Source organism: Anguilla rostrata, chromosome 1, assembly GCF_018555375.3.
Source record: "Anguilla rostrata isolate EN2019 chromosome 1, ASM1855537v3, whole genome shotgun sequence".
Lineage (NCBI taxonomy): Eukaryota > Metazoa > Chordata > Actinopteri > Anguilliformes > Anguillidae > Anguilla > Anguilla rostrata.
In genome coordinates this window covers 47,730,290-47,746,481 of record NC_057933.1, presented here as the reverse complement: position 1 = coordinate 47,746,481, position 16,192 = coordinate 47,730,290, and the positions used below count along the sequence as shown (strand labels likewise).

The 16,192-nt window shown below is 44.0% G+C and overlaps 1 protein-coding gene across 7 annotated transcripts in view; it reads left to right on the top strand.

The window, feature by feature from the left end:
* adam22 (ADAM metallopeptidase domain 22) overlaps positions 1-16,192 on the top strand; it is an 80,025-nt gene that overhangs the window by 23,300 nt on the left and 40,533 nt on the right. For all 7 annotated transcript variants that reach the window (XM_064339165.1, XM_064339138.1, XM_064339122.1 and 4 more), the window contains exons 4-6: positions 305-371; positions 6,694-6,776; positions 12,370-12,433. In XM_064339165.1, coding sequence (XP_064195235.1) covers positions 305-371; positions 6,694-6,776; positions 12,370-12,433 — 214 coding nt within the window. The remainder of the gene's footprint in view (positions 1-304; positions 372-6,693; positions 6,777-12,369; positions 12,434-16,192) is intronic.

Below are 16,192 nucleotides of genomic sequence, written 5' to 3'. Positions count from 1 at the left end.
GCTGGAAACCTCGTCCTGAGTACAGGTGGCTTCTGTGCTGGAGTTTGGAACATGTTCTTGCTGAGGTAGCACCGCTAAGCCTGGTTTGCCCTTTGCTATCACTTCCTGCAATTTTATTTCCACACTGGAAACAACAGGATGCTGGAGGTTGTGATATTTGGCAGGGTTTATGTATTGGAGCATAGAAAACGTGCACTGGGAAATCTTAAATTTTAGTTGGGGGGGCGGGAGAAATCAAGCTGGTGGATGATGACAGCAGCGGGAAATTAAGTAAGTTTGCATAATTTTTTCTCCTTTTTTTCAGTGATCTCCTGTCTTCAAACTATGTGGAGAGACACATTTCAGAAGACGGGAAGTCCATCATTTCCAAGGTAAGGATTAGAATCTAAGTGATGCTTTGCTTTGATTGAATACCTTGAGGACAGGTGTTTACAGTATTTAGGCTTTAATTCCAGCCAATTAGCCTTGCTTAATTGGTCCAATTAGGAGAATCTACATGACTTTTAACAGCATGGTAATGAATTACCTGTAAAATCTCACAGTAGATTTTTTATGCATGTGCAAGTTTGAGCTTTATTGTATTGTCAAAAACAAATGGCCCCACTGATAGATGTTTGGGCTGCTACAGTAAATGAGTGAAATGATATTGGTGAAAAACAGACCAGCCATACATGTTCATGTACTTTAAGACCCCCTTTATTTACAGTTGAAGTACAAGTATTGTTATCTGTGATATTGGCCCAATTCTGCTGTTCACGATAGATCAATTCTGCAATCAAGACCTTTAGCAGGCATCGGCATCACCGTGGAGCCAAAGTGTTAGTGTCATTTTGCTGTCATCTGTTTGTCTTACAGTAGGCTTTGTGATGAATTTTCATGAAATCTTATAAGCATAACCGAAAAATGATATTCAATTAGTTTGGTTTTAGGCTACATTAAACCCCGGAGTTCAGAATTACCGCGTATTAGAGTTGTCAGGGCCTTTGAGAAATAAAGGCTCAGCTCACATACCCTTAGTTCAAAGATCCTCTCATATCCCATAATAATCCTATAAGAGATTATTATATATTATAAAACAGGACCCTTTTCATACCTCGTTTTTATCATACTGGACTTTCTACATCCTGCACGTATTTAACTAAATAAAAATGGTGCGGGAATGTGAAAGGTGCTTTTGCTCTGAGCAGCCTACTACCGTTAGCGCTAGGCCTACTGCATTCTCCGGGTATTGCAACACCACCGAGACCGTTGCGTTGCGGCTGTGTTCAAACAAACAGCGCCTGTGAACATGGCTCAGAAACGCATGGTCAGGGATTATTTTAAGACTCATCCGAGACGGTTGTTTTCTTTTCTCGCGGTGGGGCGACAAAATCGTGATTCTCTCTGTTTCTATTTTTATCTGTCAGTCTCTGTCACCCTGCTTTTCCTCGTGGTCTCATTTTTTCTGTCACCGATTTGTGCGCAACTGTCTCAGTGGATCGCTGCCGCATTATCCACGCCGTTATTATACATTATTATAAATAATGATGATTATTATAACTCCGTGAATCGTTTAGCCTTGTCTCACGGAGTTCGACTGGGAGAACTGTCGTGCCGTTTTCTCCCTTTTGAGGGACGATGTGGGAGGTGGGGTGAGAATGGTTAGGATTGCCGCATGTAGCCTACTGCAGTCAGAAGTCTTGAGCAAAGTACTTGCTGTACTTGTTAAAATGTAGGACATGGTAGTGACTCCATCATGCAGTCTGTTGTTTCATTTGTTGAAGCAATGTGTAGGCTTATAGAGAGAGTTTCATGGGAGAAGTTTGCATTGAAAGTGTCTTTTGAAACCTTCCATATATAAAAGGTCAGTGTGACCCAGTTGTTTATTTATGCAGCACTTGACACCTTCAGACTTTTTGGTGGAACTCTTGATGTTGGTATAGAATGATTAATCACTGTTGCCACAGGCAACACCCACCACCTCTGCCATATGCAGGTAAATATTGCTGGTGGGTGAGCAGTCTCTCCCACGCCATAAGCTAGTAAACTATTTTGCTGTTGGGTACAACACCACTGTAATTGCTAAACTTATTTTTACTGCCTGCCATGCCCTGGCTCCACCCTGCCCCTACCCTTTTCACTCACTCACTCACTCACTCACACACACACACACACACACACACACACAGACCACAGACTGACGTTTACATTGATACCTTTGTCACTATGCGACAAATTCAGTGCAGCACGCCATGCGCATGCTTGGGCTACTTTTATCTAGCCAGCACCAAGGGTAAAATTTGTATGCAGATTTTTTTTTTTGAAGGATAATTTAGAGCACTATGAGTTTTACTGCTTTTTTTATTCTATAAGCAAACCAAATTACCTTAAAATAAAGTAAGACCCGGTGTACTTTTTGATTGAGGAGAAGCAGAGGGCCGGTTAGATCTGTGTGCGGTTGGGATGTGGGTATCCCTCCTGCTCTGTGAGAAGTGGAGCAGAAGGATCGGGAGGCTGGCGTGAGGCTGAGGAGAACTGCACTGTATGGTGGAGCTGAGCCACATTTATAAATAGCTGCCTCTCTCTCCCTCTCTTGGCTACTCTTCTTCTCTCTCTCTCTCTCTCTCTCTCTCCCTCTCTTCAGCTCCCTCTCTCTCCGCTCTCCCCCCTCTCGTATTATCTGTCCGCTCTCTCCTTCCCTCTCCACCCCTCTCCCTCTAGCGCTACCTTTCTTCTCTCCTCTCGTTGCCAATTTCTGCCTCTCTTTTTTTCCTTTCTTACCTTCTCCCTGCGCTCTCTTCACTTCTTCACTTCTCTTTCGTCCCTCCCTCCCTCTCTTCTCGGCCTACTCTCTGCCTGAAGGCACAGGCTGCTCAGCTTTCCCCAGCCCACCGTCCCATCCTGCCACCTGCGCTCTCGCACAGGAAACGGCAACACAGGAAATGATGCGTGCCAGCGCCATCACACCTTCTTTCTGGAATTCTTTTTTTTTTTTTTTTCCAGTCAGCCCCCGAGGTCTCAGTCTTTACATCAGAAGTGCTTCATGGGCCCTGTGTCACACAGCTTGGCTCCCAGAGGGGGGCGCTCACATTCACACTCAGGGCTAAGGGAGGTTTACAGGAACATCATCGACGTGAGAAAGCCAGTGTTGCGCATAAGGTGACATTTACCACCACCAGCTCACACCTAGTCTTGACTCTTCCTCCTTCATTTTCCTCATCATGAGCGCCTGAGGATTCTCTGTGCATATGAACGTCTCTGCACCAATTCTACACTTTTTTTAAAAAGGGGCACTTACCAGTGATCTGGGAATACCATACCGAAACCTCATTTTCAGTGCTTGAAACCCTGAAGATGAACTGTAATTGGAAGCTACGGAATATCTTGCCTTCCAGGTTTATGTGTTCTTTGGTAACAGAGTTAACTGTCATAATGTTGTGAAGATAATCCTTTTTCTGCAAAGTGAAATGGATGAATATTTGCTCTGCATTGTGTGTTATCAAACTGCAGCAGGTAACAGCCGACGCTACACAGGAAATGGCCTTGCAGTTCATGCAAATTTAAAGCACATTCCCTGTGACCTCTATTATCTCGATACCAGTTAATAGAATTTTAGTTTTCATGGAAACTTTTCCCGAGGAGTATAATATAGCATTGAAATAATATCCCTGAAACTGAGTGGAGTGTGGGATGGCCCGGTGGGCCGGAGTGTGGTGTTCAGCCCAGTGGGAGTGTTGAGCCCCTCCCTGGGTCAGGGTGCGTCCGTCTCTCTCAGTGGATCGACTCGTACTGTCTGCTCCCTGACTGCAGTGGGGCGGGGTTCAAGGGCCAGCAGGCAGTGTCAAAACGGTTCTTTCGTCGCCCCGTCAAGCTGCCATGTCTGACAGGGGCATGCAGGAGGAGGCTTATGCAGGCAGGGGGCGCTACAGAGGAGAAGAGCCCAGAGCAGAGGGGAGGGGATGAGACGGGAAGAGAACAGGAATAAGAAGGGAGGGGTTTTAAAGGATTGAGCTAGTAGGGGAGAGGACTGGGGTAAAGGTGGAGATAAATGAGAGTAGATGGGGTTGGGACAGTAGATGGGGAAACAAAGGGGGAACGAAGAGTTGGTGAGAGGGCTTTCTAGAGAGATGCAGATGAGAAGAGCAGAGGCTGGGGAGGAGAGGAGGTGATGAAGGGGGGAGGAAGAGCAGAAGAGAGGAAACTCAGATACAGCTCGTCGATGCGCCGCTGACTTACAGTAATAAAGCTGCGGGGGAAGTGATGTAATTGATCTGCTGTTAAAAGCAGCTCCAGCGGAGGACCCGTTGGGACAGGGGCTTCCAGCTTAAAAGCAGCCGGGCTCTGCCCGGGCCCTTAATGGAGCAGTAAAGCGAGGGCATGGGCACTTTGTAAATGATATATATTTATACGTGTTTATGCAGACGTGAGGAGAGGACGCGCTCAGCATTTCGTAGGCAAGCTCCCTGAGCGTCAGGCGCGAGAGGGGTTCACCGGAGGTAGGGACCGGCTGTCGCCGGGACTTCCTGTCAGCAGGAAGCGTAGGGCCGGGGGATATCCTCCAGGTTGCGGATAAAAATCGAGCGGTAACAAGCTGGCTAAGGGAGATATGAGGAACCTGTGGTCGCCTTTGATCTGTGCTTCATTTGCAATGATAAGAAAAATAATGAAATATGTTTGTTTGGTATGAAAAGCCTTGTTGGGAGTGTTCTGGAAGCAGCTTTACCGTATTGGTGGGGTTAGGATGATTCCAAGGGCCCTAACTGACAGGGGCCCCCAAAAATATTAGAACATTGGATATGCAACTTTTTATATGTCAGTTGTTGAAATTGATATTAATTGAATATTTTATTTGCAATGTACAAATAATAATGGTTCCTGTTGCGGGGATGAATAGCCCTCATCTAGAGGAGATGCCAGTGCTGATCAAAACTGTGGTTGTTGTCTCATTTCTTACAAGTTAGAAAAACTGTGTGTGTGTCTGTAGCATCACTGGAGAAATTGTATATCTGAGTGTGGTATCAAATTACTTTCTTCCTCAATAGATCCACATGCCAGGGAAACTAACATACCTTATGTTTTACATTACATCCATGAACTATTGTGGTCCACAACCCTAGTCCTGCACAGCTAGAGGTTCTGGTAGGCATTGTTACTGTGCACTTAACTGATCAGATACAGTAGTTGATTACACAGTTGACTTACCTTATGTAGTTTATTGGCTCTCAAGAGGTTGATATTAATCCGTAAACAAAAACTAGCAGACCCTGTTGCTTTCCTGGGCCAGGGTTAGGGACCCCTGTTATACTACAGTTGTGCACAAGCAGGATATTTTCCCAGCATACCCCACCTGCGACCTGAGCCTGCAACCTCTAACCACTACTTCAAACTGCCTCGATGGTTGGGTAAGGTCTGTACTTCCCATATGTCATCTCAGGCACCTAGTGGCGGTGGGGATGTACACTGTAGAGTGCTTGTCCAGGCTGGGCTAGGTGTTACAGTTAGAGGCTTGATAAAGGCCGCTCCCAGCTCACGCACAGGCCCATACGCACTGATGTTCTGCACAGGTACCTTCATTTACGGCACTCTGTCGTCCTTCACACCAGACAACACTTCCATTACTGACATCATGTGGGCGGCGGTGTAGTATAATGGGTAAGGAGCTGGTCTTGTAACCTAAAGGTCATAGGTTCGATTCCCGGGTAGTATACAACCATTGTACCCTTGAGCAAGGTACCTAACCTGCATTGCTTCAGTATATAAATGGATGCAATGTAAATTCTATGTAAAAAAAATAAGTTGTGTAAGTCACTCTGGATAAGAGCATCTGCTAAATGCCTGTAATGTAACATCATCAGTATCTTCCTGTCGACACATCTTCCTGGGTACTAAAGCTGATATCATTGCCAGTCATTTTGGTACAAAATCAAAGAATGGTACACTTTACTCATCCTCAACAGGACATTAATACTGATCAAGCCATAGGTTTCAGTATGTGGTGATGACCTGATAGCATGTAATAGAATGCAGAATTCCAGTTTTATCTGCATGACCTTATCTAAGGTTGCGCTTTCAGCGTTTGCAGTGTTCATGCAGTTGGATAAGATGACATTTTTCAGCCTGATACTCATTTATCGTGTTAAATGTGCTCCTCTATTTCTGTTCCACAGTTGTAGTTATTTCTGTGATACACTTGCCATTATGGCTAGAAGTGATTAACATGTAAATTATTCTGGATAAGAGAATCTTCCCAATAAGTAGCTAATACTAATCGGGTTAAGTATCCTGCTTAAAGGTACAACAATAGGACTACACTGGGAATTTGAACCAAAGTGATTCGGAGTCTTTCTGGTTAGGAGCCCAGTCCCTGAACACCGATGCTTTCCACCACTACAAATGATGATAAACGCCTTTGTTTGTCTAGGACCTCTCAAAGAGAGTGCACAAAACCCTTTATAAGGAGCATTAGAGACGACACTAACATTCATGGACAAACACATAAGGAGCCCAGCTGCTCTCTCCCTCTCTCTCTCTCTCTCTCTCTCTCTCTCTCTCTCTCTCTCTCTCTCTCTCTCTCTCTCTCTCTCTCTTTTTCTCTCTCTCTCTCTCTCTCTTTCTCTCTCTCTCTCTTTTCTCTCTCTCTCTCTCTCTCTCTCTCTCTCTCTCTCTCTCTCTCAGTGGTTGACGTTGATGTTTTCCGTGTCTTGTGTTTTGCAGGGCGGGGAACACTGCTACTACCAGGGCAGAGTCCGAGGGGTCCCCGAGTCCTTTGTGGCTCTTTCCACCTGCCACGGGCTACAGTAAGCAGCCCGCGTCCCTCTCCCCCTCCCTCCCTGCGCATACATGCAGGCAGTCACCCAGCACCCGTGCCCAAGGAACGGACTCAAGTAGCAATTATCCCATTTAGCAATCAGTGCGATGTAATTACTGTACAATGCTTTCTGTGCTGATATTCAGCATTGTTTTTACCACGGCTCGCTCTGTTGTCTCCTCTGCGTTCGCGTGCCTTGCCAGCGCGCATTCTCCAGCTACAGCTGACTACACCTGCGCTTCCCTCTCTCCCTTCTGGTTTCACAAGCTGCCGGAAATGTAGCCTGTCCATCACATATTGCCCAATTCCCCCAAAAACTTTGGCAGTTTGTTTAAAGCTGAGCTTATAGGTTTATGGCCCACTCTCCTGTAAAAGGCACCCTAGGCATGGTTCTGCAGATGCTGAAAAATACAAGAAATGTAATTGCTTAGACATTCTCAGTATATATGTGCAGCTTATTTATATGCAATGTTATGAGCTGGCACAGAATTATTGTGTGTTTAAATATATCCAGTCAGCCCATTCCCTAGTTATCAAATGCTTTCTACTAACTAGAAAGTATGAAATCCACTTTAATAATGTGCTGCATCTGAAGTGATTGTTTTAATATAGAAGTATACAGTTTTTCAAAGCGTTGGTTACCCATTGATATTTTACCACTTTATTAATAGTTTAATGCTTCACAACTCAAATCTCATGGACAGCCCACCACCAATATTGAATAAACATGTTAGTGGGCTAATCTATAATAACTTAATTACATTACTGGTCAATAAGGCTTAATTTAACAGAAATGCTTTGTGATTTCATTAAGAAATTTAATTTAGTGATCCAAGATTTCATTCTGTATTAGCCAGGACTGACCAGCGGCATGGCAACGCTTTTTTGCCCCCCCCCACAACCCCACCCCCCCTCACTTTTTAAACACTCAGCATTCTCGGGCAGTTGGGTTATTCTGTGTGTGGGGCAGACAAAGGCTTTCTCTCAGAAACAGATTCTTTTGTCTCTCGCTGTAACCTGGACCTATTGCCAAGGTTTCCCTTTATGGTGAGAACTGAATTAGCCTCAATTGAGAGAGCTCCTTTCAGCGTCTGATGGGTTTAAGACCTCCCCCCGCCCCTCCCCCCACCCTTCCTTCACACGCTGCATGGCAGCCGAGCCTGCTTTTTCAGTCCCTGGTGCCAGTATTTTTAGTTGGAGCTGGATTGCACAAAGGAACTCAGGTCAAATATAGTTTTCTACAGAAAACAAAGAGTACAATCCATTTGGTCTCTTCTCGTAAAACTTTGTGCCATTTTCTTTCGTTTTCCCCAAATGCACGCCCTGTTCACAACATAATATTATTTTGGTGCTCGAAAGCATTGTTTCATGTACAAAACATGAATTCATTAATTTTTCATGAATAATTCCAGACTAATTAGGACACCAGAATGGAACACACAAAGGCAATTATTTGGCAATTTGTTATTTATTATTCATAAGGTAATCCATGTCATTTTATGTTAACCCACCTCGAATTGCTCTTTGAGAAGAATTAAACCTAGGGAATACGTGTTTGTGCATATGCATTTTTGAATTTTCAGGAATTTGTGGGCCCGATCTCTTGACATTTAAATATAAATTCCTTGGTTTGTCAAAACAAATGCAATTCTGCAGTTAATTTTCAATGTAACTTTTCACTGTTTTCATACAATTGAAATTGATTTCAAGCCTTTGTTAGATAAAAAATAGCATACTGTTTTTTTTTCTATTTTTATAAAATACAGGTATCTTTTTAGCACATGCAGTTTCGCGATGGGGCTGAGCACCCACAGAAAAGGCCTGTGTGTATCAATGCTGTCACGAGCTGAGGTGTCAGTGGTGAAGGCCGGCGAGGTTTGACTGATTGGCTCGCTCGCTCAGATGCATGACTGGGCCTTGCTTACACTGAGCAGCTTGGATGATGCAGATCCATGCCGTGGGTTACCGAAAGTGGGAATCACCGCAACATGACGCACGGTGAATCACACGACTGAGGCCGCGCTGTACTGCTGCTCTGCCCCCACTCCCTGCCCCAGAGTAGCCCTCCTTCCCAGTTCCCATCCATCACCATCAGTGTGTGATGTCATGGGCTTCATAAGTCAGCGGAACATTCCGGTGAACTGGAAAGGAAAATGATGCAAGCTCATCTCATTGTGCCTAATGAAGTCTCAGTCCTTTTATTAAAGTAGTTTAATCCTTTTCTATGGCATTCGGAAAGAAATGTCAAAAAATAATCCATTCAGATTTTTACTGTTTTTGCCTACATATGGTATACCTTTTGACACAGGAATGTGTTATTTTTCAGTGTGAGTGTGAGTTTTTAACTTAATGAGACAAATTTAAGTGTTAAATTATGTATGACACCACTGGTGCAAAAAATGTTAGTGCCAAATGACACAAACTTGATATGATCAGACATGTAGTCAATTTTTTAAAAATAGTATCACTACAAAATTAGAGTTACTTGGCTGGCCTCATTTTAGAAAATGTTATGCACCCCAGATAAGCAGACCACCGTTTTGTGAAGCGATATATTAGGTAAAAAGATCTGAGATGCAATACTTGACAATGTAGCATGCCACAATCAAGCGTCCTTTAAAATTCACTGAATCCGATGTTGCTGAGTGGCTTGGCCTATTAAAGCACTATGCTAGTGCATGGATGAGCCCCACAGTGTGGCGTTGAACCATGCCAATGCCAACTATGGCCGGCATCCCTGCAGGGCAATGCTTGATTGGTGCTAGCATCACCCAGGGATGGGAGGGATTCAGTCAACTGAGAGTACAGCATCTCAGTGACCCCTGCTTCAGTTGGGAACCCCTGATCCACCTATTGAGCTACACATGAAGTGTCTTCCTGTGACTCATGTCTGTGTGAGTCCAAGCTGTAGACAGCGGTGTGATGAGAAGCGGCGGCTAACATCTCCTGCTTCAGAGGAAAGCGTGTGCTCGTCTGCGCTGTCCTGATTCAATAGCAGCACTGGCGAATAATATAATTCAGAATTCCAAAAATTGGGAGAAAAAGGGGAGAAGGCATTAAAAAATGTTAAAAGTTCCATCAGTCCCAGGTTATGTATATTCAGCTGAGGCACTTGCTTTTTGTGCAGTTCACGAGGATGCTCTACAGTAGATGCCAAAGGAAGATTTTTCAGCGATGGGAAAATTATGACAAGGAATCCCAAAATAAGCCAATAAAAAGTAGATAAAAGGCGTCTGCTCAGGCCAGAGCAGTGTCCAGGTAACGCCATCAGGCGGAGGTGAAAAATACGTTCCATACGTTATCTTCAGTGTCTCCGCCAGTTTGGGCCCCCGATCAGCAGGACACAGAGTTAAATCCGTCCCTGCAAATCTGACTCCTGAGGTTTTGTAAGATAATCGGCACTGTGATGTAAAAGGCTGTCGGAGTGTCTGTGCTGAGGTCACCCGTGTCTCCTTGCGAAAATTAGAAGTCTGCTCACGACCTGAGCCGTCATCGCCAGTCGACCGAGGCAGCTGGCGGCAGGGTTCGCTCGATCGATTTATTCCGGAAAGGCCTCCGTGGCACAGGACACGATGTTGAGTGCTCTGCACTGCCTGTGAAACGCGTGTGTTTGTGTCTCCGGTGCTATGTGTTCATACACATCTCTCCACATTAGCAGTTAAAATGCTGTATGCTCAACACATCCATAGAGCCATCCCTTCCTCTATAGCACATGATGAAGCATGAAATAAGAAAAGTGGCATTGTCATTCTTAAGCACTGTAACAGTATGTCAAAATGTACAATGGCTATAGATAGTCACCACCCCCTTTATAAATTTGTTGCGTTACAAAACCAAATTAAATTAGGCTTGTTCTGCCTCTATTTAAAAACAGTAACCCACAATATCTAAACTAAAATTAATTTTTAAAAATTAATTACTGTAAAATAAAAAATAAAAAAGTAAAATATTTCATTTGGATAAGAGAACGCCCCCTTAGAACTGCAATTGTAAACATTCTCAGGTATAATGAATTACCTTTCAGATCACACACCAAGCAAATTTGCTTTCACCTGATCAATTGTAGCGATTTTGCTTATTTCAGAATATAAGCAGCTGGTCCTAGAGGATTCCACTGCTTGGTAGTGCAATAAAAAAGTTGTGGAAAGGCACAAGTCAGGAGATGGATATAAAAGGATTTTAAAGGCGTTAAGTATCCATTGGAGCACAGTCAAGGCCATCATTAAGAAGTGGAAAGTGTATGGCGTGTGGCACCACCCAGACCTTGCCTAGATCAGGCTGTTCCTCCAAACTGGGTGGCTGAGAAAGGACACTGATCAGAGAGGCTGACCAATGGCAACTTTGTATGAGCTGCAGGCCTTTATGGCAAAGACTGGTCAATATGTGCATGTGACAACAATATCACAAGCGCTCCACAAATCTGGCCTGTATAGGATGCTGGCAAGAAATAAGCCACTCCTTCAAAAAGGCCACATCAAGCCTCATTTGAGCACCTTGAAGATTCTGTTTCCAAGCGAAAAAGGCGTTGTGGTCAGACGAGAGAAAATTTGAACTGAATGCAAAACGGTCCTGGTGAAACCCCAATACTTCTTACCAGCCAAATGATATCATGATCACAGTAAAGCACGGCGGTGGCAGACTAGGACTGGAGCACATATCTGCATAGAAGGGAAAATGGATGCCTGAAAATACTGATAAATTCTGCCTGCCACCCTGCCGCCCTCTGCTTAGGAAGTTGAGAATGGGAGAAAGGTTCACCTGTGAACATGACACTGACCTGAAGCACACTGCCAGAGTGGCTGAAGGACGAGAAGGTGAATGTCCTGGAGTGACCTAGCCAGAGCCCCCACGCAAATATTATCAAAAATCTATGGAATGACTTCAAGAGTGCAGTTCATCTGCAGTCGTCATGCAGGTTGATTGAGCTTGGACAATTCTGAAGGGAGGATTGGGCAAATATTGGTCAGTCTAGGTATGCAAAGATGGTAGAAAAGTTTCCAAACTGACTCATGAAAGCAAGAGTGCTTCCACAAAATATTAACGCAGGGGAGTGCTCTCTTATTCAACCCAGTTATTCTAGTTTTTTATTTTCAATTATTTTCAATAAATTCACATGGATGTTGTAAGGTGCAATGTGTAAATGATGTGTGTTTATTTCAGGCTGTATGGGAGCAAAATGTGGACATTTTGAAAGGGGGTGGTGACTTTCTATACCCACTGTAGATACTGTCAAATCATGTGGCTTTTGAAAAGACACATGGATTGTGGAATATGTTACACAATGTGTGATTTTGCTGTACATTTTGCAACTTATGTATAAGGCAGAACCCAGAGAAGTTGCAATAATTTGTCATTTACATCAAATGTGTGACCACATTGACATCCTGTATGTTTTGATGACATGCTCTTTAATGTACACCATGATGAAGGCATAAGCACTGAGACCTTTCTCAGGTCCAGTGGTTTCAGAGGAGGCCCAAAATCTCTCAAGGGTCACTCTGAGGAAGCCCTATTCGTCTTGTTTACATCCTGGATGGCGTGTGGCCATATCGATTCCCCTTTACTCTTTTTTTCATTGACAGTGGGATGTTCTTTGACGGAAATCACACCTACATGATTGAACCAGGAGGAAACGACAGCGTCAGCGTAAGTCCCCCCTTTGGAATATTCATGACTTGTTCTCTCTCTCTGTCTCTCTCTCTCTCTCTCTTTATGAGGCAGCTGAGCCCCATTTGCACATGAGGTGGGAGGTGATGAACAGTGAGGCATGCTGGGTAATGCTGGGAACCTGGCTCTGCCCTGTTAATTGCGTGATGGGTTCTCAGATTGCTGGTAGAGGACTTTTAAGGCCTGCGTAATGACTTGAAAGGTCTTGCGGTGCTATTTTCGGAGCAGGTCATGCCAATGCAGATCACATACAGAACTCTCAATCAATAGTGACATCCGATACTGCTGCTTCACATTATACAAAAGGCCTTCAGGCAGAAATGTTTGCTTTAACAGAGGAGCACAGCAACCTAGCATTCTCCAGTCCATTGCATATGTCAATGTTAGAGGGAAATAATCATTCACAGCCTCTCACAGTTGAAAAAATAAATCTGAACCTTGGTTTAAAAACTGCCTTTTCTGCCTACGAGAGAATTAAGTCTTTGATAGCTTCCCTTGATGACTTTGTTTTTGCTAATTAAAATGACGCAGAAAAGGGAAGATTCGTTATCAAAGCTATCTGGATTATATACTAATTCAGGAGAGCTTAGCGGACTGGTGATAATGGGCCCTTGTGCCTATCTTGTCATCATTGCTCATGGAGACCGCATTATGGATACTGATTCACTTCCTGCAAGCGCGCCGTTATGGAGAGGCTGGTTTCTGAATGCAGGGAGGAACAGACACAGCGACAGTGAACATGGTCATTGTTCGTCTCCCTTTCGAGCTGAGGGTCAGCCGGCTGCTCGCGCGCTCTCTGTGGGCTGAATTATTTAAACGAGTTACCCGTTACCCGCCATGCTGCGCGCGCTGGAAGATTTCTCCACGGGACGTATCCGAGCTAATCCCTTCAGAGAAGGGCGGAGACGAGGCACAGACAGACACCGCGCTCACGTTTCCTCCGGCCTTCCGTAACGATAGCCAGTGCTCCGCGAGTCCTAAGGGCACCTACGGCCATCCTCTGATCGATCCTCAGCCGATTTTCCTCAAATTTAATCACGAGCGTCGGTAGCTTGGAATGTAAAAGCTGAGTACTTGCCGAGAGTACGGTTCTAACACAGGTGGTTTGTGATTGCTTGCTTTATCTGTTTTTGGGGGTTTTCTCGCAGATACACCCTAGGCGAGTCTTTTAAGCGGTTAAAAGGGCCCCTGCATTGGTCCACTGGCTCAGTCCTTTCGGCCCATAGCAGCTGGCACTTTCACAGTGTGTGGCTGGTACATCCCCACCGCTTCTGCGGTTGACACTCCTGAAACGGCTTTGTGTGCAATAACACCGGGCACAAGTGTCACAGTGGCCAAGCTGCTTTTAAAAGATCAAGTTTATCCGTATTGCGAATGCCAAGTAAACTCAGTGACAGATGTAATGCCCTGCCCCTTTGGCGCCAGGTACATTTTGATGTTTATGTATATTGGCAGCATTATAAACACCGTGCATTTTTTTCTCATTTATTTTCAATCTGTTGTGTTAAATTCTTAGTGCAAATTGGTTTGTGGAAAAAACCACTGGTTCAATGGTAGGTGCTAGGTTACCACCAAGGGATGATTAGCAATTTACAATATTCATCACAAATCTCAGTGAATGACAACTATAGCATTAGTGGTCTGTTTTACCTGTTAGCCTCACTCATGGTCATGGAGCACATAATGGTCTGAACAATGTTTCGGATGACTGTGAGATCCAGTGAAATTATACAGTTGGATGTGATGAGAACTGAGTGAGCACATTAAACCAGGTCCAGCCATATGGCCACTACATCTGCCACCTCCACACGTACGAACAAGCAGTGAGTGGTGCTGCAAAACTCTGTGCTGTACTATGTGCTGTGTTCTTGTTTGACCCATCCTGGCTTATTGTATTTCCACAGGCATGTTAGGGATGTATTCAATTGACAAAGCCCCACAGTACATTGGACAAAGGGGCTTTTGGGAGGTGGAGTTCTAGAGCTTCTCAAACACACTTAAGAATGACAAGCTCTGGACTTCCATTACATTACAGGCATTTAGGAGACCCTCTTATCCAGAGAAACTTACACAACTTTCTTTTTTTTTACATGGACTTCATCTCCCATCATGCTTTCTGTGAAAAATTGTATGAAGATCTAGTCCGCATGCACCCACGACCTTTGATTTCTGACTATTCCAGAAGCATCAAGAGAGCAGGTGCTCTTCACTCTGCCCATATGAGCCACTAGCTGTTAATGTAGCAGGACACAGAATATTTCTACATTTCAGTTTGCTTATGATTTGTGGTTCCACACTATTCCCAGTTGTCCATGTGGAAACTAGCTTGGAAACTGAGGAAGCGTGGACACTGCATAAAATTATATCTCTGCTAGTCAATGCCATTTTGTCTCTGAGGGAGCTTATTTCCACATTGATTTATGATGCCATACCTGAATTCTAGTTCATTATATTTAAGTTGGCAGCTATGTAGTTCCGGCCTATTCGGCATTGGAGGGAAGATAAATCATAATGGGTTCATTTTTACTTGTTTGAGGAAATCAAGCGTATCATGTCAGGCCATTAGCTACAAGGTATGAGAATACACACAGCTTTCAGCCCTGTGTTCAACATATCTGTGTTTTGCTTAGCCTACAGCAAAGCTAAGATTCACTACTTCTACTAACACTATCACAAAAACAGATATTTAATAATGATAATTTAATAATGATAATTCCAGAAAATTGTTTTTTATCATCACAACATGATTTTGGAATTATAATTATTCATTATGAATTATTATTGAAGTTAAATACTTTTAACACAGATTTATCATTTTTTACATAATAATGCAATATTAGAAAGAAAATAATGCAAAAGAAAAGGCCTTTCTTAACTACTGTATATTGTGTTAAGGGTGGGACACTATCCTGATGGTCTCATAAAAGATAGTTTTATGATGCCTCTACAACATCACAGTTAGCATGGCTATACCATGTCTGCCTGCTTTTGGCCTTGTTGTGTTTCATGTCACGAAGCAAGCTGAAAGAGTCCTGGCCCAGGGTACTCATAGTTTTCCCCCAGGTCGCTTTTAGAGTACACACCTCCACATCTGGCATCCTTATGCCTAGAGCAGCTAGGCTCGACCCCAAACAACAGCGTGTCAGTGGGCTAGATGGCATGTAACAACGTCTCACTTTAAGACATCACAAGGCGGTAAACACAGTAAAGTGACATCACCTGAAAACTATGAATACATTGACATGAAGCAAACATAAAAGATGCCCTGGCCATGTTTAGATGCACGTCTGAATCTGGGCCAGTGCACACACAGCATTATTAATGGACCAAAGGCCAATAGACAGAGATCTGAGAAGCGCAGTCTTTACAACTCCAAAGCACTGAGTCTGTTGAATCAGGCCAGTTCCCACAGGGCAGGATACTCAGAAAGGCTGGCTCCATATAGTCATCCCCCAACCAACTCTGTCTTAAAGATATGTGGACAACTCCTGCTGTCCCCCCACCCTCAAACTCACTTACACACACACACACACACAAATACACAGACACACATACACTCACATTTACTTGTAAGAAAATACAAATGAACATGCTCACACATGCACTCACACGCATAGGCACACACTAATACACGCATACACACACACACAAATACACAGACACACACATACACTCACATTTACTTGTAAAAATACAAACGAACATGCTCAGACATGCATAGGCACACACTCACACATG